The sequence below is a fragment of the Peromyscus maniculatus genome, chromosome 19, assembly GCF_049852395.1.
Source record: "Peromyscus maniculatus bairdii isolate BWxNUB_F1_BW_parent chromosome 19, HU_Pman_BW_mat_3.1, whole genome shotgun sequence".
Taxonomy (NCBI): domain Eukaryota; kingdom Metazoa; phylum Chordata; class Mammalia; order Rodentia; family Cricetidae; genus Peromyscus; species Peromyscus maniculatus.
Genome location: NC_134870.1, coordinates 80,256,669 through 80,277,803, shown reverse-complemented (window position 1 = coordinate 80,277,803; position 21,135 = coordinate 80,256,669). Strand labels below are relative to the sequence as shown.

The following is a 21,135-nucleotide window of genomic DNA, read 5'->3' as shown; positions in this document are numbered from 1 at the left end:
TTTGAGCATCAAGCAGAAAAAATATGAAAAATATTAAACTTAGAGTTAATATGATTAAATAAAACTATAAATAAAAATATTACTTCATGAAATGACATAAGCAAATCCTTCCAAGTTAAATAAAATAAACAAAATGTAAGAATGCACTATGTTGATAATCTTCAAAAGCCATCAAAAATAAGCTACAGTGATAGAAATTAAAACAGGATTACATTTTGGAGTGGTAAAAAGTAACCAAGGAAAACAGAAGGGGTTTCTGAACTAGAAGCAACAGCTACATCTTTACCTTCATAGTATTTCTACAGATGTGTTTACTGAGAAAAAAAATAAAAGGGCTGTATATAAATTTCATATGTATTATACAAAAAAGAAAAATGATTTACATATTTTTAAGTCCTAAATAGACATAAATCAAATTCAGCACATGATCTTGATTGTACTCTGCATTTTTTAAAAATGAACAGCTTATTCTCAAATGGTTGAAAATAAAGACGCTATATGGAGAAAGAGATAGCATGTGAGCAACTGCTAAGAGTGCAGGGATGACTCAGGCTGGAGGGAACACAGACACACATTGTACTTCTTCCAGCTCTCCTGTAATTTGTACAACAATAGTTTGTCATTCATGAAAATGAGATAAATCAGTTCCTTACCTCCTGAAGACTGAAACAGGCAGACTGAAGACTGAAGGCAAAGAAGATTTATTACAAGGATCAACAGACCTATAAAAGGGGGGGGAGAAAACTGAATGGGCCAAAGTTCTGTGCAGTACAACCCATCCACCCTTGGACAGTGAGTGCATAACTGTGTAACGAGTCTAACCAACATTCAGTGTAGTCAAGTGTTTGCCACCACCTGAACTGATATAAAGACTCATATAACAGAGTGGATATAGCAGCAAGTGAACCCTGTGGCCCCTCCCACCGATTCTTCTTCTTCTTCTTCTTCTTCTTCTTCTTCTTCTTCTTCTTCTTCTTCTTCTTCTTCTTCTTCTTCTTCTTCTTTTCTTCTTCTTCTTTTCTTCTTCTCCTTCTCCTTCTCCTTCTCCTTCTCCTTCTCCTTCTCCTTCTCCTTTCTCCTCCTTCTCCTCCTCCTCCTCCTCCTCCTCCTCCTTCTCCTCCTTCTCCTTCTTCTCCTCCTCCTCCTCCTCCTCCTCCTCCTCCTCCTCCTCTTCCTCCTCCTCCTCCTCCTCCTCCTTTTTCTTTTTTTTTGAGACAGCTTTTCTCTGTGTAACATCCCTAGCTGTCCTGGAACTCATTGTGTACATCAGGTCAGACTTGGACTCAAAGAGATCTTCCTGCCACTGCTTCATGAGAGTTGGGATTAAAGGTGCACCAGCCCCACTGTTAAGGTTATTTTAATCAAAGACTATCATTCTAAATACTTTATACTTTTTAATAATAACGTTAAAGTACACAAAGCTGAAAACATGTACTAAAAACATATCCAGGACAAAAATCACTATAATAATTACTTTAAATTTATACTTAGTTATGCTCAAAAATATAATTCAGGGTGACTTTTTGAACTCATGGGTTTTTAAATACCACTTATTCAAACCCAAAAGCATCAACACATGTACAGAATGGAAAGCTTTAAGTCAAAAGAACTCAATGCACTGCTGTAGGGGTGCATCAGACTATAGATGTAACCCACCGTCTTATTAAATAAACACAGAAACAATGTAAAAGAGAAAGCCGAGAAGTCAGAGCTCAGAGCTAAAATCTCACCCTTCCTCCTGCTGTCCCAGGTTCGCGAAAAGAGACCTACTTCCTGTCAGTTCGTTTTTTTATAGTATGTTGTTCTGCCTTCTCATTGGTTGTAAACCCAAACACATGACTGCCTCGTCACTGTCTGAATGTACAGCCCCCTAGGTCTTAAAGGCATATGTCTCCAATGCTGACTGTATCCCTGAACACACAGAGATCTTATGGGATTAAAGGCGTGTGCCACCACCGCCACACTCTTGCTATGGCTCTAATAGCTCTGATCCTGAACACACAGATATCTATGGGATTAAAGGCGTGTGCCACCACCGCCACACTCTTGCTATGGCTCTAATAGCTCTGACCCCTGGACAACTTTATTTATTAACATACAATCAAAATAATAATTCAGTACAATTAGATTACCACCACATCAGACCTTAGATGAGCCAGGGTAAAAACAAATAGAAATCCTTGTCTCTCACCATGTATCCATTCTTGATACCTCATCAAACAAGAGAAGACAAAACAATGCCCCGACTTCAGTCACCACAGTACAATCTTCATGAAATATCAAGGAAACTGAGGAAGAAAAAAGAATGCAACTTCATAAAATATTTTACTTCTAGAAAGAATGAACTTCAGCATTAAAATGTCTTAACTTGAAAGAAAGAGAAATACAGCATTAACCCAGAAAAACTGGTATCACTAAAGTGTTTTAGTGTCTCTCAAGCTATCGTATGTGTGAGAATTACCAGGGGGACATATAAAACAGTTTCTCAGTCTAGATATGTAATGTACATTTCGTTATAACAAGTTCCCAGAAAACGCTGACACTACTGGTCCAGAGCCACATATGCAGACCTGCTCACCAAACACCGTCCAGAGGCAGGTGACCTCAGCATAGCGATCCAGCTCCAACAGATGCTTTGTCAAGACACATATTTCTAGCTCAAATCTTCCCACTAAAGATCCTTTATAATTTTTGGATCCTAACAACAAACATGATCCTAGCTCAGACTTCATGCTAAAACACTGTGTTTATGCTATGTTATTCTGCTTTTTATTATTATGAGAGGACATGGAAAAAAGACATCTTCTGAGCTAACAGGCAATAACACAACTCCATCACATACTAGTTCAGAGACCTAGTCAAGTCCTTTAACATAAAAAAGTTTCATCTACTTCTGTAACATTTCCAATGGTATAGTTTTCCACTATTTGAAAACTAAGAAGGTCTACACAAACTGGAATAGTAGCTGTACCATCACACAGGAATAATAACAACACAGAATCTTCAAATTTATAGAAGCACAAACAGGAAATCCATATTTTAAAATTACAGTTTTCCTAATTATAAGAAAAGATAAGCTAGGTGGTAGTGTCGCACGCCTTTAATCCCAGCACTCGGGAGGCAGAAGCGGGAGGATCTCTGAGTTTGAGGCCAGTGTGGTCTACAGAGTGAGATCCAGAACAGGCTCCAAAGCTACACAGAGAATCTCTGTCTTGAAAACATTAAAAAAACAAACAAAAAAAAAAAACCATAATTAGCATGACTAAAAATACAATCTAAAAAGTAAAGAAATAAGAGTCATGTAGAAGTGAACTAACAGTAAGCAGACATTTCCACTCAGCAGAGACATAATGGTTCAGAATGGTTTGGAGTATTTAAATACGTAAGAAATTTCTGGACTATAACTGGTTACGGTGTGGGGTTAAGACAGATTTAGGTCCTTACCTAAGTTACCCATAAAATTTTAAGCTTATTACAGGTTTCAGTTATAACAGAAGCTCCTTTCTTGTTCTACTTTTAAATAGCTTACAAACTAGAGAAGCTTCCTAAGGTTCTTCATACACTTTCATTCCTCTATCCCCTGCCTTCTTTCTCCCACGCCCCTGCCCCATATCTGCTTAAACCTTGAGTTGCCACGCCCCCCAGCCAGTTCTCACATCACATGTGTTGTACTATGCTCACTCATTTTATTTTTTACTCAGGTAAAAAAACTTCTTCATGCACACTTTATTTTGGCTAGCTCCTCCCCAACAGCCTCATTTTCCCATCCCTATTATTCTATAACCTATATGAACCATTATTTTTATCTATCTCACTGGAGAGGAATTTACTCATACTCCACAGTGAGGGCAGCAGTTCTAATGACAGTATATGCACAAGATGGTAGACAAATAATTTTCTGACAATAAAAAAAACCTGAAACTAATATTCAGTAAATGGCAAATGAAATAAGAATACAACATTCTTCTTTGAGGATATTCAAAAAGCAGATGATGAAAACCTATAGAATTTTATTATGTATAGCTCTATACTGTCTGGAATTTTGCAATGGGGATATGTAACTTTGTCATCATTGAAAAAAAAATAAAGAAGTTAGAGTTCTACCTCTAACACATATCTAGTTATGGCTATGACCAAGTCCCTAAATTCTCTGAGACCTCAATTTCCTCCCTCTGTAATGATGTAACAAATACTAAGTTTGTTTCTACCCCTAAAATACAGTATAAGAGTCTGTCATAGAAAGTTTATAATTCAGAGTTTTGCAAGATTATTTGATCATTAAAGCCTGTCAATCAACTTTCCATGATAGAACAGAATAATCTCTAAAATACATATTCTCATTTAACAACCTCATATAGCTCCTCTCTGCTGTTTATTAAGACTTATTGGCTCTTGCATGAACTGCCCTGTTTACATCATCCCACATTCCGCTTACCCATACTCCTTCAAATCTCATTGTCCCTAACAAACTAACATTATCAAACATAACTTCTTGCTCTATCAGTAAATCAGTCATGTCTATATGAACTCCCATGCAATTCTCAAATCCCAGCTTAAATAACATTTCCTAGAAGCATTATCTAATACTTTCCTAACACTAATACATTCAGCACTTCCTCTGGTACCAGGAATCCCACTTCAGGTATTATGCTGTATTTATAATTATTTGTCAAAGTCTCTGACTCCCTGACAGTCCATTTGCCATGCTCATAACTCTAACAAAAGGGCCTACCACTGCACCCAGAACATAGTATGTGCTCCACAATGTTCACAGAGGAATGAATTTTCCTGGCAGAGTAACTCATTTAAAAATGGTATTTTTCCCTGCATATGTATGAGAGAGAACAATTGCTAAACATGCCACCAGGATATAGCTTATGTTTCCATGCAAAGTGCTTTTGCAAGCCAGGAGTGTGGCTCACTGGTGCAGCAGTAATCTAGCACACACATGACCTGAGCTTGATTCCAACCACCATCTCACACATGTAAAAGTGCTGTAGTGTCTGCTAGGTACTCATAAATGCCATATTGGAAGAATTAAAATAAATATGAGTAAATGGGAGATTAAATGCAATTAATAAGATAATTACCAACATGAATAAAGGAAACTGGAAGCTAAACACCATAGAACACACCTGCAATGCCAGTACTCAGAAGGTAGAGACAGGCTGATCACTACAAGTTCAAGACCAACTCAGTCCATACAGCAAGTTCTAGCCAGAAAGGGCTACACAGCGATACCCTATCTCAAAAAAGTAAATTTTAAAAAGAAAAGAACAAATAAAAGAATGAGTAAATAAAATAAAATAAATAAAATCAGAAATGTATACTTGCAATTCTTTCAGGTGATCACTCTGTAAAGAGCTATAAAAAATTTCACACTCCACTTCAAATTTTATAACCTTAAAAATGAGTCTTTTTACCTGGTTTAGACTTTAACAAATGTTTCTTAAATAAACTGTGTCCTACTCACTTTGTAAGCAGATTATCATCGAGGGGAAATGCTAAAATAAAATTATTTTATAATACTATGTATTTTAATATCTTACCAATGACTAACAGGTCACAAAATATCGAGGTATTTGATCAAAACCCCTCTTTAGAATAATTAAAAAAGTGAGGTAATATTGTAGGAAACAAAGTGCTGTAGAACACTGTGATGGTCAGCCTTGACTGTGAACCTGACTGCAGCTGGACAAGAGACAGCCTCTAGGCTGGAACAGGCGGCAGCCCAGACAGGGCCTAAAGGGACTGTGTTCCGCTTGCCTGCCTTCAGTCCTTGCCCTGACTGAGTCCATCCTGCGCTGCTGCCATACTTCATTATACCAGAATGTTGTAGAATACTATTTTAAGATGTGTTACATTTGTTTACGTTAAATGGAACATTCATTTAATGATGTAAAGATGTGTTGCACTTTTTATGTTGCATTTGTTTAACTCTGTGAAGCTGTGTTACTGTGCCTGTGTAAAACACCTGATGGTCTAATAAGGAACTGAAGGGCCAATAGTGAGGAAGGAGAAAGGATAGGCGGGCTGGCAGGCAGAGATACGGGAGAAGAAGAGCAGGAGCACAAGGGAAAGAGGACACTAGGGGCCAACTGGCCAGCCACCCAGCCACCCTGCCACCCAGCCACCCAGCCACCCAGTCAGCCTCGGAGTAAGAGTGAAAGTAAGATATATAGAAATAAGAAAAGGAAAAATCCCACAGGCAAAAAGTACATGGGATAATTTAAAGTTAAAGAAAGCTGGCTAGAAACAAGCCAAGCTAAGGCTAGGCATTTATAAGGAAGAATAAGTCTCTGTGTGTATTTATTTGGGAGCTAGATGGTAGGCCCTAAAAATCCAAAAGAGTAAAAACAACCAACAACACCAGAACCACATTTCTTCTACCTTCCAACAGGTACTAAAACCTTTGACTCTCTGGGAATCTCTCAGGCCATCCCAGCAGACCAGGACTGAGCAGCTCCCAGGTTCTTAGCCTCTCTGGTGTGCAGATGGCCAGTACTTGGCCCTATCATGCAAACCAATATAATAAATCACTTATCACAATACAAACTCATTCTATGTTATGTTCCTCTAAAGAACCTTGCCAAACATAAAAATACCCAGGTCTATTAAAAGTAAACGATAAGCAGAAACAAGACAAGCCGGGGTGGTGGTGGCGCATGCCTTTAATCCCAGCACCCAAGAGGCAGAGCCAGGCAAATCCCTGTGAGCTCCAGGCCAGCCTGGTTTACAGAGCATGATCCAGGACAGGCACCAAAACTACACAGAGAAACCTTGTCATGGGGGAAAAAAAGAAGAAGGAGGAGGAGGAGGAGGAGGAGGAGGAGAAGGAGGAGGAGAAGGCGACGAAGAAGAAGAAGAAGAAGAAGAGGAGGAGGAGGAGGAGGAGGAGGAGGAGGAGGAGGAGAAGAAGAAGAAGAAGAAGAGAAAGAAAGAAAGAAAGAAAGAAAGAAAGAAAGAAAGAAAGAAAGAAAGAAAGAAAGAAAGAAAGAAAGAAAGAAAGAAGATAAAATCCATGATATTTTTCTATCCAAATATCATTAAAATCAAACTAACCTGGAGTTCTTTTTTTAATAGCACATTTTTAAAACATTTCTAAAACTTCCATACATACACAGATGCTTAAACCATTCAGTGTGATTTAGCTGGGTCTACAGTCTCTATCCCAGTCTAATATTGAAAGCCAATGCCAAACAAAGGGACAAGTGTAGTGGGAATTGTTAGAGCCATGCCCTGAAGCACCACCCCTAGTGAGGTAGCAGGTAACTGTTACACCTGCCTATGACCTTGAGGTACCTGCCCCTGGGGCGTGGCTGCTGGGGGACCCTTAAGACCTGGGATGCACGCTCTCTCTTCACTACCTCTTGGTTTTGGATGCTGGAATGGAACAGGGCAGAGCTTCCCAGAGAACAGCATTGGACTGTGCCTCATCCTTCCAAGATTCTGCGACAAATTCCTTTATTCTGTCTTATGACCTAACCCCCAAATAAATTCCTTTGCTCATTAAATAGACTCCATGGATGGATTGCTAGCGATATAATCCCAAAAGACAAGAGACACCAGAAGTAGGGTACAAATGTTAAAGAAAAGGAACAGAAAGCAGCTGGCCTCACCTCTTCAAAGATAACAATGACCATATAAGCACTAAATTACGTATTAACAAGCAGGTACAGAGAGTCATCAGAGTTCAGCTTTTCTCAGCTGCTGCCTACTTAGGCAACAACAGTCTAAGAGATATTTCCACAAAAGCATTGAGTGCTTTTCATGATGACTTTTCAAGTCAGTCAAGAACTTTGTTCTCATACTACAATGAAAAGCAAATGTTATCTGCAGTTATCCTTCTGGCACTGATTACTCACCTCTGAACAACAGGGTCAAGAGAGAAGATTGCTGTGACAAGGAAACACGGATGACTGGGTCAGCATATAAAACCTTCCTCAGGAGCGTGAGACATGGCTGAGTCAAGCATTCTACAACCTGCCAATGGGAAATGAAATAAAACATACCACATGGCCTTATTCTAAGTATTATGGCTTGGTCATTAAATTACATGCAACTAAAATGAAAAGATGTTAGATATTCTATTTTTAAAATTACATTAACAATTACTTTAAATATTGGGTTGGAGAGATGGCTCAGCAGTTAGGGAGCATTGGTTGCTCTTCCAGAGGACATAGGTTCAATTCCCAGCACCCAAGTGGTGGCTCACAATGGTCTGTAATTCCACTTCTAATGAATCCAGTACCCTCTTCTGGCCTCTATAGGCACCAAGTATGCACATGATGCACCTTATACATATAAAATAATAATTCTTTAATTTTAAAAAATTATTTAAAGTAAAAACAACATTGAATACACTTCTCTTTAGAAAGCTCATAGAATTTTTAAGCTTAGTTTTCCTTTAGAGACTCCTTTTAGAAATAAAAAAAATAAAAGATGGGTAGGTCTCCCTTAAAATACAAGTATTCCTCCAAATTCAGCTAAATTCAGTTCAAACTAATAAAATCAACCTATCAGGCCGGAAATATGGTACAGTGGGAAAGGTACTTGCTTTGCAAGCCGGAGGACCTGGATATGATCCTTAGCACCCATGTAGAATCTGGGTGTGGTGACCCAGAACTTCCCGGGAGGAGACAGATGGGTCCTTGGAACTTGCTGGCCAGCTAGCCTAGCCAAAACAATGAGTTAGCTACAGGTTCAATGAAATACCCTATCTTAACAATAATACAGAATGTGCTGGGAGGAGACAGATGGGTCCTTGGGACTTGCTGGCCAGTTAGCCTAGCCAAAACAATGAGTTAGCTACAGGTTCAATGAAATATCCTATCTTAACAATAATACAGAATGTGCTGGGGTAAAAGTAGCCCAGAAATTGTGTGAGTGGCCAACCAATGACTGGTCCAGCTTGAAACCCATGTCCCAAAAGTGAGCCCACTTCTGACACTGCCTAAAGAGCTAGGAACCAGAGGCTGGATGGCCCAAAGGCCTAGGATAGAACAAAACACAACTGGCAAAAAAAGAAAAGAAAAGAGAGGGGGAGGAGGGAGGGAGGGAGGGAGGGAGGGAGGGAGGGAGGGAGGGAGGGAGGGAGGGAGGGAGGAAGGAAGGAAGGAAGGAAGGAAGGAAGGAAGGAAGGAAGGAAGGAAGGAAGGAAGGAAGGAAGGAAGGAAGGAAGGAAGGAAGATCAATGAAATGAGTGATGATTCCTAATGATATTCTGTTATACTTGTAGACAGGAGCCTAGCATAACTGTCATCAGAGAGGCTTCATTCAGCAACTGATTAAAATGCAGAGACCCACAGTCAAACATTAGGTAGATCTTGGGAATCCTACAGAAGGGGCAAGGATTGTAGAAAAACAGAGTCAAGCAGGCCACAAGAAAACCCACATAATCAACTACCCTGGGCTCATAAGGGCTCCCAGAGACTGAACCAACAATTGGGGAGCCTACTGGGTCTGACCTAGGCCCTCTGCATCTATGTTATGGTTGCATAGCTTGGTCTTCCTGTGGGACTCCTGACAGTGAGCACAGCGGCTGTCTCTGACTCGGTTGCCTGCTCTTGGGGCTCTTCCTCCTACTGGGTTGCCTCATCCAGCGTTAACATGAAGGGAGGTGCCTAGTCTTATTGCAACTTGATATGTCATGTTTGGTTAATATCCCTGGGTGGCCTACCCTTTTCTGAAGGCAAATGGAGGAGGAATGGATGGGGTAGGGGTACTGGGAAGAGAGGAAGAAGAGGAAACTGAAGTCTGGATGTATATATGAGAGAATAAATTTAAACAATTTAAAAATAAAAATTAAAAAATATTAACAAAATATAATACAGAGAGTGATAGAGGAAGATACTCAACTTCAACTTCTGGCCTCTACCCACTCATGCATAGGCAGGTGAAACTCCATGCCCATATGCATATAACACACACACACACACACACACACACACACACACACACACACAAACATACCCTTCTATTTAAAAAGGCCAACTTATAAAAAATGTCTTACCTTGCCATCTTGACCCACACATTCATTTAAATACCCGATTATCTTCTCAATTAAGCATAACTTTTTCACCACAGCATGCATCTTAATATCTATAGATAAAATAATATTCAAGTTAAACAAGTATTTGTGGCTTTAAAAACATTTTGAAATATATGGGACAGTTATGCACCCAACTTCCAAACTATAAAAAATATGGTATACCTAGGGCTGAAATTAGAAGACAAAATATTTTTATGAATCTGTACACTGTGAAACATTTAAGTTACAAACAATTCTTGTTTGTTTTTTCTCTTTGGAGGGTCCACCACCCAGCTCCCAAATAAATTCACACACAAAGGCTTATTCTTAATTATGAATGCCCACCTTAGCTTTGCTTAGTTTTTAGCCAGCTTTTGTTAACTTTAACTTAACTTGTCTACTTTTGCCTCTGGGCTTTTCCCATTCTCTTACTTCTGTAAATCTTATTCTTATTCTGTAGCTGGCTGTGTAGCTGGGTGGCTGGTCCCTGGAGTCCTCCTCCTTCTCTGGCTGCTAGATCTTAGATCTCTTTCCTCCCAGATTTCTATATATACATATTCTCTCTGCCTGCCAGCCACACCTATCCTTTCTCCTGCCTTGTTATTGGCCATTCAGTTCTTTATTAGACCCATGGATGTTTTAGACAGGCAAAGTAACATAGCTTCACAGAGTTAAACAAATGAAACATAAACAAAAGTAACACACCTTAAAATAATATTCCCCAACAAATTCTTACATCTACTCACACACTGGTATATGAAATATAAAAAAAAAATCTATAAAAACTAACAAATATGCTAACTATTTTAGATACTAAGTAGAACTAGAATTTTAAGAAAGCAAATTAATTATTTTAGTTACACATGGCAAATTTTTTTCTCCAAATTGTTTCATTTCTTCTCTTTCCCAAATAGATTACTTCAAAATATTTAGAATTCTCTATAAATTAATAAGTAGATATGGTTGAATATGAACATCAGTCTACTAATGAATGATTTTCAGCCTCAAGTTATTAATAGGAAATATAAAAGGAATTTTTTTAATGTACTACATATTTCTGAAAAAATATTTGATAAGCATATATTCAAATATATATGGCTCTCCTGCTCTCATGCCCTCTGGGCAGGCTCACCTGCAGCCCAGACAACAGGGTCAGCTCTACTGTGTTGCCCAGGCAGGGTACAGGGCCCACTCTGCTGTGTGCTGCAGCTGGTGAGAGGCAGGGTTAGTTCTCTCACTCTCCTGACTCTGAGGCCAGCGTACTCCCCCACCCCCACTGGACATCTTTCCCTCACCATTGCACTGCATGGCAGATGGGGTGGGGGCGGGGCAGGGGGGGATAGGGATGCAGGGTCAGCTCTCCTGCTCTCATGTCCTCAGGGCTGGCTTATCTGGGGAGGAAGGGGCTTCCCCACAACAGGGTCAGCTCTAGTAGGCTGCCCAGACCAGAAGCAAGAACCCACTCTCATGCGCAGCAGCTGTTGCAGCCAGTGAGGATCAGGGCTTGCTCATGAACACTTGCAAGTAAAGATGAATGGACTAAGGAGTAAACTGTGACTCAAGGGCCACACTACAGCTTCCACGACAAGATGATGATGATGATGATGATGATGATGATGATGATGATGATTTTTTGGGGGGGGTTCTTTTAAATTTGGTTTTGATTGAGGGGGAGGTTGCAAGGGCAGAGGGCTGATGTGGAGAGGGGATGATATGTAGGATTAGAATGCATGATGTGAAATCCACAAAGAATAATAAAAGTTAAAAAAAAAAAGTGAGAATTTGCTTTTTCCAGAAACATTAAAATGCATATATCAAAGATGAGGAAAAATGAAATACTAACCTTATGCAATAGTGATATTACAAACAAAGCAAGCTATCTTTTTCTAGTTTATTTTTAAATAATAAAACCACATACATACTCTTTTTAAACAATAAACCACACATACACAGAATTACAATGCTTTTTTTTCATTTTATGTGTATGGTTGTTTTGTCTGCATGTATATTTTACACCAACAGCATGCCCTGAGAACCCTGAAGAGGGTATGAGATCCCCTGGGACTGGAGTTATGGGTGGTTGTGAGCCTCCATGAGATGCTCCTTAAGCCACTGAGCTATCTCTCCAGCCCATAATGTATTATTTTTTGTCTTACCCAAAATTACTGTTTGGGTCACTTCTCTGAACAACATGTAGGAATCAAAATTACCACATACCAATAAATTTTAAAAGGAAAAAAAACTTTATACTCATAATTCTATTAATATTTTAGATTATATTTGATAATTTGATAAGCCCCCCTATGACATTCTATAGATCAAATATTGACAATGAACTTGACAAGCAAACTCTTCGTAAAGAACCTCATAGTACATATTATAAGTAAGGTCTACCACACATTCTTAGATCTTGGTTTTGTTCAACAATCTAAACATGTAAAAAGACATTCTTATCATGAAGATTAAAATACGTCAGAGGCTAGGCCTGGCCTATGAACAGTTATCTGACAAACTAATACTAACACAGCAACCTCAAATCTTAGGCTAGGAATAAGAACACTATCAAAAAATCATTACCTTGCATGATTACAGCTAGTTGCTCTGCAGCTGACTTCCTTAAAACAAGATCAACATCATCTGAGGTGAAGATTTCGTATACCTTTTCAACAGTCTCCAGCTGAAAATCAAAAATACATATTTTCATCTGCTTCCAATTCCTCAATAAAATTTTACAGCTCATGCCATAAAAACAAAAGCCAACATACTTAAATAAACATTTATATGTAAATTTGCAACAATGGTGTGTTAGGTAATAGGGAAACAAGATCAGAAAGAAACAGGCATAATGTTCAAATAAGCTTCCTTTTTAATGAACATTATTGTTAAGGGTCATAAGTAATCCATTAATTCACTAGCACTTGCAAATATCCTAGAAAACTTCTGGGATTCCTGGCATCTCTGTATTATACCAGACTAACCTGAGACAAGCAACTCAGACCTATGACTCAAGATTTCCCTCAGTCCTGTAAACTACCAACTGCAAACCCTGTGGTCCCTTCTTTAACCATCTCTGCCTCTGAAGACAAGTCCAATGGCTTTAACAGTCAGAGATTGATATTTGCTTACTTTAGAGAAGTGTGAAATAGCAAAAGCAGCAATACAAAAAAAGACCTAAAGCAACATTACATTTTTCTCATACCCTCTGCTAACTTCTATCCAGTGATAGCTAATCTCAGCGGTCAACTTGAAACACCTAAGAAGGAAATTTTCAATTGAGGAATTGGCTTCATAAGATTATGAGAAAGCCTATGGAGCATTTCCTTAATTTCTAACTGATGCTTTAGGGCCCAGACCACTTTGAGTGGTACCATCATCCCCAGGAAGGTGGATCTGGGCTGCAAAAGAAAGGTAGCTGAATTTCACCCTGGGACAAACCAGCAAGCAATGTTTCTCCATGCTTCCTGCTCTAAGTTCCTGACTTGGTTTCCCTTGATTATGGATTAACCTGTAAGACAAAATAAGCACTTTCCTCTCTAAATTGGTTTTGGTCCATGTTTTTTCAGAGCAACAAAAAGCAAACCAGAACATATCCCTACTGTAAACTCACAAGGAATCCCAGGAATTCCTCTCCTCCCTTCCTACAAATTCGACAAAAGCCTAACAATGAATAATAGAATTTTGGTACTCACTGATTCCCTAGCTGTATCTTTTTAATATCCTATGAAGATCCTCAAATCCTCTGGCCAACGCCACCATACAGCAGAAAACATTAAGCTCAGAACAAAACTAAGAATGCATTTGCCCATTAAAAACAAAATAAAACAAAACAAAAAACACTATCAGAATCTGTGTGTGGTAACCTACACCTACAACCCCAGCATTTGGAAAAGTGGGCCACTATGATCACAAGATCATCCTGAGCTACACAGCAAGACCCTGTCAAAAACAAAGAAACAAAAAAAGCCAGCACTGTACTAACTACTCTGTGTGGCCCTTTGTTGCTAATACCCATGCTGGAGACTTCATGTAAGTATAAATAAAAACTGACAGATGGCAAACTGAAAAGTACATGGGAAGCTATAAAGCCCAGGAGGGAATCAAGGATGAGGACAGAAGGCAGAATTCTCCATCAGTTCAGTGATGTAGGTACAGCCCTGGTTAAATAGGTACTGTCTTAGTTTGCTTCTCTCTTGCTGTAATAAAACACAAACCAAAACCAGCTTGGGGAGGAAAGGGTTTATTTCATCTCACAACTTCACAATCATCACTGAGAATCCAGGGCAGGAACCAAAGCAGAGACCATGGAGAAACACTGCTTGCTCTTTGTGGCTTTCTCAGCTTGTGTTTTCATATAACTTAGGACAAGCTGCTCTGGGGTGGCAGCAACTCAAGTGGGCGGAGCCCTTCCACATCTATCATTAATCAAGAAAGTGCCCATAGATTTACCTACATATCGGACTTAATGGACGCATTGTCTTAATTAAGCTTCCCTCTTCCAAGATTATCCTAGCTTGTTTCAAGTTGACCAAAAATAAAAAAACAAAAAACAAAAAACAGTACCACAGGTACTAACCTTCTGGAGTCATCTAAAGGAGCCAAAGGCCAAGGATTCAGTAAAGAGTTTTAAAAAAAAAATCTTATAATCACTGTAAAATCCTGGAGAAACTGCTTTGGAGATACATATATATGTGTGTGTGTTTTATACATATGTGTGTGGGGGTGTGTTTCTCTTAAAATGCAGAGGCTGAAATACTTTCCACAAGAACTTTTTCTTTTTTCCTAGTTGGCAATTCCCAATATTTTTATGTCAATGATATTTGCTTGGTCATCATAAGAGCAGGTGAGATGCTCATTGGGTAATGGCACTTGCTGCCAAGCCTGATGATCTATGTTCCATCTCCAGCAACACACATGGTGGAAAAAAAAAAACTGACTTCTATGACATGTCCTTGTGTGTGTGTGTGTGTGTGTGTGTGTGTGTGTGTATATATATATATATATATATATACAAAAAAATCTAATAAAAATACATTTTAAGAAATTAACTGAAAAAAAAAACAGGAGCTGAAGAAATAACTCAGAGGGTAAGAGCATATGCTGCTCTTCCAAAGGATCTGAGTTTGGTCCCCAGCATCCACATCAAGTGTCTAACAACCACCTGTAACTCCAGCTCCAGGGAATCCAATGCCCTCTTCTGGCTTCAACTTGGCACTGTATTCACATGCACACAGATTTTTAAAAATTAGAAAAAGACATAAAAATTCATCACAAGACTTCTCACTCTATTCAACTGTAGTGCATTTCCGACACTCCATGAATTACTTCCACTTTCAGCACATACATATAGTCCCCAGAAGACAATGGACTTGTGAGAACCAAAGTTAAAGGCTAGAGGCTATTTATGTTTTCACTCCCCTAAACAAGTTTGTTTGAGCCACCTGTACCAACACCAGACATGCTTGATCATATGTGGATGGGAAATATGTCAGGATATGTGACTGCCCCTGATTGGCTCTGATGGAAAAATATGGTAGCCTTGTGGGGTTGCCTTTTTAAGCCTCTTCAAGGTGTGACTTGTGGTCATTTTCTGGGAACCCAGAGATGGACCTGGCCAGAGAATTTATCAACCTGGCCAGTATTTAATTAAAGCTTGCTTCCAATTTGGTTTTAAAATGTGGTAGTGGTCTTATTCTCAACCAGTGGGATTAACACACTTAAGTAGTATCTGCCCAGTAAACAAAGGCATCCAGAAGCCAGATCAATATAGAATATGAGAAACTAGTCCCAAATTACCCATCTCCCTCCCTATGCACATACAGCCTGAAAGTCACCACATAAAATGCATGTTATATACATGTGTCAAATTACTAAACAGTAACAAACTCAAAAGTTACTGTTACCTTAATAACTAGTTCTCCTCTGTCATCCAGTTTAAGGTCAATAGGTTTTTTCACAATAAATAGATTAGTAATTCGGGAGAGAATTCTGGCATCTATTAATGGGCGCTTTGTATCAGCCCCTTCTTCATTGGTAAGATAAAATGCTAACAGCTTTAATGCTAGTGAACGAACCCTAAAAACAAAACACAAGGTATTTAAATCAGTATTTTGTGCTTATAAATAGGTTTATAAACATGCTTAGAAATACAAAGAATTATCAAAATAAAGTATAACTACCCATATATATACATATATATATATACATATATATACATACTGCCATCAGTAGTATTTTCCTATTTCTACAAAACTCTTTCATATAGATCTATTTTCACATAGAGTTAATTTTGTTTTATAAAATAACATCATAAACTGAGAATAATTAGTAACAACAACTGGGTAAACTTACAGAGACTAAAACACAGCCAACTTCAGTTAATCTCCATGTCAGATCTGTAGCCCCAACTATGCAAGGATGCAACAGAAGGATTTTTAACACAGGAGTTTGAGAGTAGCCTAGGACAAATAGTGATAAAGCCTAGTATAAAACCAAAATTGTAAGGTGTCAGAGAACCCAAGATGTGGCGATGCCAGACCCATGGGATATCTGCCTAGGAGATATCCAAACAGGGAAGCAGAACCAGCACAAGAGAAAGCAGTTGTTGCAGTCAACAGAACTGGAAGGGCAGAGCCATCTCGACATAGGATACACAGCTTCAGGATTTAGAGTCTGCCCTGCTGGGTTTCAGTCTTGGTTTAGTTTAGTATTTCCTCACTATGTCCCTTTTCCTCCCTTTTGGAATGGTAATGTATATTCTGTGTCATTGCATTTGGAAGTATGTAATTTGCTTTTTGCTTTTACAGGGGGTTACAATTAAGAGACTGCCTTGAGTCTCAGATGAGACTTTGGACTTTTAAACAAGTATGGAAACTGAAAGACCATGGGGATTTTGAAGCTGAACTAAATGAATTTTGCATTTTGATAAGGCTACAAGAATATGGGGTCCAGGGAGTAGAATGTAGTGGTTTGAATGAGAATGCCCCCCCCATATGCTCAGGAATGTTTGGTCTGTATTTGGTGGAACTGTTTTGGGAAAGTTAGGTGTACCCTTGTTAAAGGAGATGTGTCACTGCAAGTAGGCTTTAAGATTTCAAAAACCCCATGCCATTCCCAGTGGCATTCACAATGAGCCTACTCTCTCTCTCCCACACCCTACTCTGCCTCATAGCTGTAGATCAGATGTAAGCTCTCATCTACTTCTCCAGGACCACGACATCCTGTCTACTGCCAGGCTCCCCACTGTGGTGATATTTTATTTGTGCTGAAATGTGATATTTTATTTGTATGTTAGTAAATAACGTTTGCCTGGAGATCAGAGGTCATAACAAGCCATAAACAGAAGTCAGGCGGTGGTAGCACACACCCTTAATCGGATCACATGCCAGGCAGTCTCTGTGTGGTCAAGGACACAGCCAAGCGTGGTGACATGAGCCTTTAATCCCAGTACCAACCATAGAGACCTGGAGGTTTGTATAGACAGGCAGTGATGAGGAAGTGATGTGGCTGGGCTTAGAGCCAGTGAGAAGGCAGAACAGCAAGGCAAAAAAGGCGCAGGTTAGACAGGAAGAAGCTGGTTCGGTTCTCTTGGGAAGAGACAGTGGTGTGGTGAGCTAAGGTTAGTTGGTGGCTATCACTATTGCTCAGATCTCTACAGCTTGCACCCCTGTATTTGGCTCTGTGTTTCTTATTTAATAAGACTGTTTAGAAATTCGTCTACATCCCACCAAAATGGTCATGGTCTCTAACCCTCTGGAAATGTAAGCCCCAAATTAAATGCTTTCTTTTATAAGTTGCCTTGGTCATGTGTCTTATCACATTGATAAGAAAGGAAGTTAGACATTTGCTTAGTTAGACATTAGCTGTTGTTTGTTCCATTGTAAGGCAATGACTCACAACAAGGCTAGAGATGAGAAAGATAAAACATGTTTTTTTGTGTCTTCCTTTCTAGTATATAAACTTGGCATGTTTTAAGGTTAAGATCTGGCTACCAGAATCCAATTACTCTAATATTTATCTACTTATCCAAAATATACTTATATACTCTGTAAAAAATATAAAGATTAGTCAGTAGACAGGGTTCCCAACTTCATTAAATTTATAGATGGGATAGTATAGATTGAAGAAAATGAATATCTAAGTTAAACTGTGATCTGTGCTCTTACTCAAAGAGAATTCAGAACTTATTCACGGATCCTGTTGAGGGTGTCTTTGCTTACTAGAGATCTTAGGGCCCCTGTGATGTTTGTTCATCTTCACTGTCTGCTTGTCTAGATTTAGAATTACCACAGAAACATCTCTGACATGTTCATGAGGGTGTGTCACCAGAGGGATTATTAGGGAAGACCCACCCTAACCATGAGTAGTGCCATCCCAAGAGCTACGGTTCTGGACTGAATGAAAAGGACATGAGCTAAGCACCAGCATCCGTCTATCTCTGCAGACAACACATGTAATGTGGTCGGCTGCTTCAAGCTCCTGCTTCCATGCCTCCCACAACATAACATACCTTAAGCTATGAGCCAAAACAAGCCCTTGCTCTCTTAAGTTGCTTTTGTTAGGTATTTTGTCAGAGCATCAACAACAACAACAAAATAACTAATACAATCTATCTAAGAGAACAACAAATATACTTTTGTGTTGCCTCACCAAATGCAGGTGTTAGCTAAGAGAAAAAGAGTACAAAACTAGCACAATAAATACTAGTGTTTGCCAGGGACCATGGCAATAATTATAGAAGCCAGTCTCCATGGAACATGTTGACATTATCTGCTCTGCTTCTCCCTGCATCACACTGCACAGATATATGCAGCGTCTCTTCCTTTTATGCTTTGGTGCTTTAATTTATTTCCACATATTTCTTTATCATGTGGGGAAAACAAATTTATTCTCAAAACAATGTCTGTGTTGGACAGATGCCTCAGAGGTTAAGAGCACATAATGCTATTCCATAGGACACAGTTTGATTATAGCACCCAAAACAGGCAGCTCACGAATGCCTTTAACTCCAACTCCAGAAGGATTCAGTGCCTCTGGCCTCTGTGGGCACCCACAAACAGACACACACATATACCCATCATTAAAAATAAAATAAATTTTCTAAACTTTTGCTCGGGCTAGAGAAATGTCTCAGCAGGTTAAGAGTATTTGCTGTTCTTGCAGAGTATGGGGTTCAATTCCCAGCACCTACATAGTAGCTCACAACCATTCTAATTCCAGTACCAAGAGATCTGGTGGCCTCTTCTGCTCTCTACAAACACCAGGTACAAATATGGTGCACAGAAATATGTGCAGGCAAAACACCCATACACATAAAATAAAAAAGTAATGAATAAAATCTTTAACTAAATAAATTAATTAAATTAAAAAAGACTGCTCCTCTTGGCCTTTTGAATACCCTTCATCACTGTTTGACTTAAACTTTTCCCTCTTCTCAGTGAGGGGAAATGTTCCCACCATTAACTTCAGAAAGGAACAAAGAAAATTCATAACTATACATCCCTCCTTCCGTTATTTTAATTAAGATGATACCCACACCAATGATGGTGAAGAAAAGAACTCCTTTTAGCTCCCCAAGTAACAGTACAAAGTAAATGAAATTAAAACACCTCAGTAAAGCAGCCAATCAGCCACACACTGATTAGTTCTTCAGAGTAATAACATGAAGCCACCTTCCTTCCTTCCTTTAGTTCTGTTTAAGATTCATATAATTACTATACTTTTCTAGAACACCTTCATTAATCTTTCTTATTCAAAAAGTTACACTGTACTTACGAAGGCTTTTTTACTAGCAAAAGTCGAAGCATAGACTTCAGCCGGGCAGTAGAAGGGAGAATGCCTTCTGCTTCAGAACTCGCTTTGCTTAGAAGGAGAATGCAGTTGCCTAAAGGATCTTCTGGATCAGCATAGCCCTAAGAATTATTTTTTAAGAGAAATTATCATTCAGTTTTATACATGTTAAGTTTTCAATTTGAAAATAACAGTAATTATACAGGCATGTCATGCAATTCAATTCCCCTCAAGTCAGTTATATAACAGTCTCTTTTCAAAATAACCAATGTGAGATAAGGAGATGAAATTAAAAGTAAAATAATTTTTTTAAAGTATATTTTAAGGAAAATGTGCTGATATTTCTGTTTTCTACAATCCTCTAGCAGTAGCATGTTCATACTCAAGACACTTGATAAGCTCTTTAATCCTCTCCAAACAGATCCAAGAAGGAGTGGTATAGGAACTTCATGTAGAAAACTGGACCAGTGAGCTTTGAGGACTAAAACCTATGTGTCCATTGGGAACAGAGAACCATTGTCCATAGGAAGTTGTAGTCTGTTTCCAGTGAATTACAGCCATTTCTTCTACATATTTTTAATATCAAGTAACACAATGCAACATAGGTAATATGAAAGTGAGAAAAGAGAAGTCTTCTGAAGCACATTCTCAGAAGTCCTAGTATGCTTTTACTGTCAACTGGACACAGCCTAGTCATCTGAGAGGAAACCTGAGCCAAAGAACTACATAGATCAAACTAGCCTGTAGGCATGTCTGTGGGACTGTCTTGATCATAACCTGATGTGGGAGACCCAGCCCACTTGGGGCAGCACCAGCCCTAGATAGCTGAGCATGAGTACAAGATACCCAGAGAGTGAGCCACAGAGCAGCTTTCTTACACGGGCTTTGCTTGAGTTTCTGCCCTAGCTTCCTTTGATGATGCCCTGTGACCTGGAAGTATAAGCCAAATAAATCCTTCCCTTCCTTAAGGTCATGATACTTGTCATAGCAACAAAAATAAAACTAGAAAGGAAAACGTGGAAGGGAAGGATAAAAATCACTTTTCTTCATGGTGCTGTGGAACAATCTTTGTACACTGTAAATATGTATTACTCTCAATAAAGAGCTGACTGTGATATATTACAGTGACTAGGCTGTGTCCAGTTGACAGTAAAAGCATACTAGGACATCTGAGAATGTGCTTCAGAAGACTTCTCTTTTCTCACTTTTATATTACCTATGTTGCATTGTGTTACTTGATATTACTGACATAGCTGGGCAGGAAGACGTTGGGTGGGAAACCATTCTAGGAGGATGCTGGGAAGAAGGGCGGCGTCTGA

General features: G+C 39.0%; 1 protein-coding gene across 2 annotated transcripts in view; it reads right to left on the bottom strand.

Moving 5' to 3' along the window:
- Rttn (rotatin) overlaps positions 1-21,135 on the bottom strand; it is a 182,387-nt gene that overhangs the window by 107,890 nt on the left and 53,362 nt on the right. For both annotated transcript variants that reach the window (XR_013046217.1, XM_042263930.2), the window contains exons 17-23: positions 19,802-19,938; positions 15,931-16,102; positions 12,608-12,707; positions 10,013-10,101; positions 7,866-7,983; positions 2,192-2,288; positions 654-722 (exon numbers count right to left, since the gene is read on the bottom strand). Coding sequence is in view for 1 of the 2 variants with exons in the window: in XM_042263930.2 (XP_042119864.2) it covers positions 654-722; positions 2,192-2,288; positions 7,866-7,983; positions 10,013-10,101; positions 12,608-12,707; positions 15,931-16,102; positions 19,802-19,938 (782 nt within the window). In the remaining variant the exon portion in view is untranslated. The remainder of the gene's footprint in view (positions 1-653; positions 723-2,191; positions 2,289-7,865; positions 7,984-10,012; positions 10,102-12,607; positions 12,708-15,930; positions 16,103-19,801; positions 19,939-21,135) is intronic.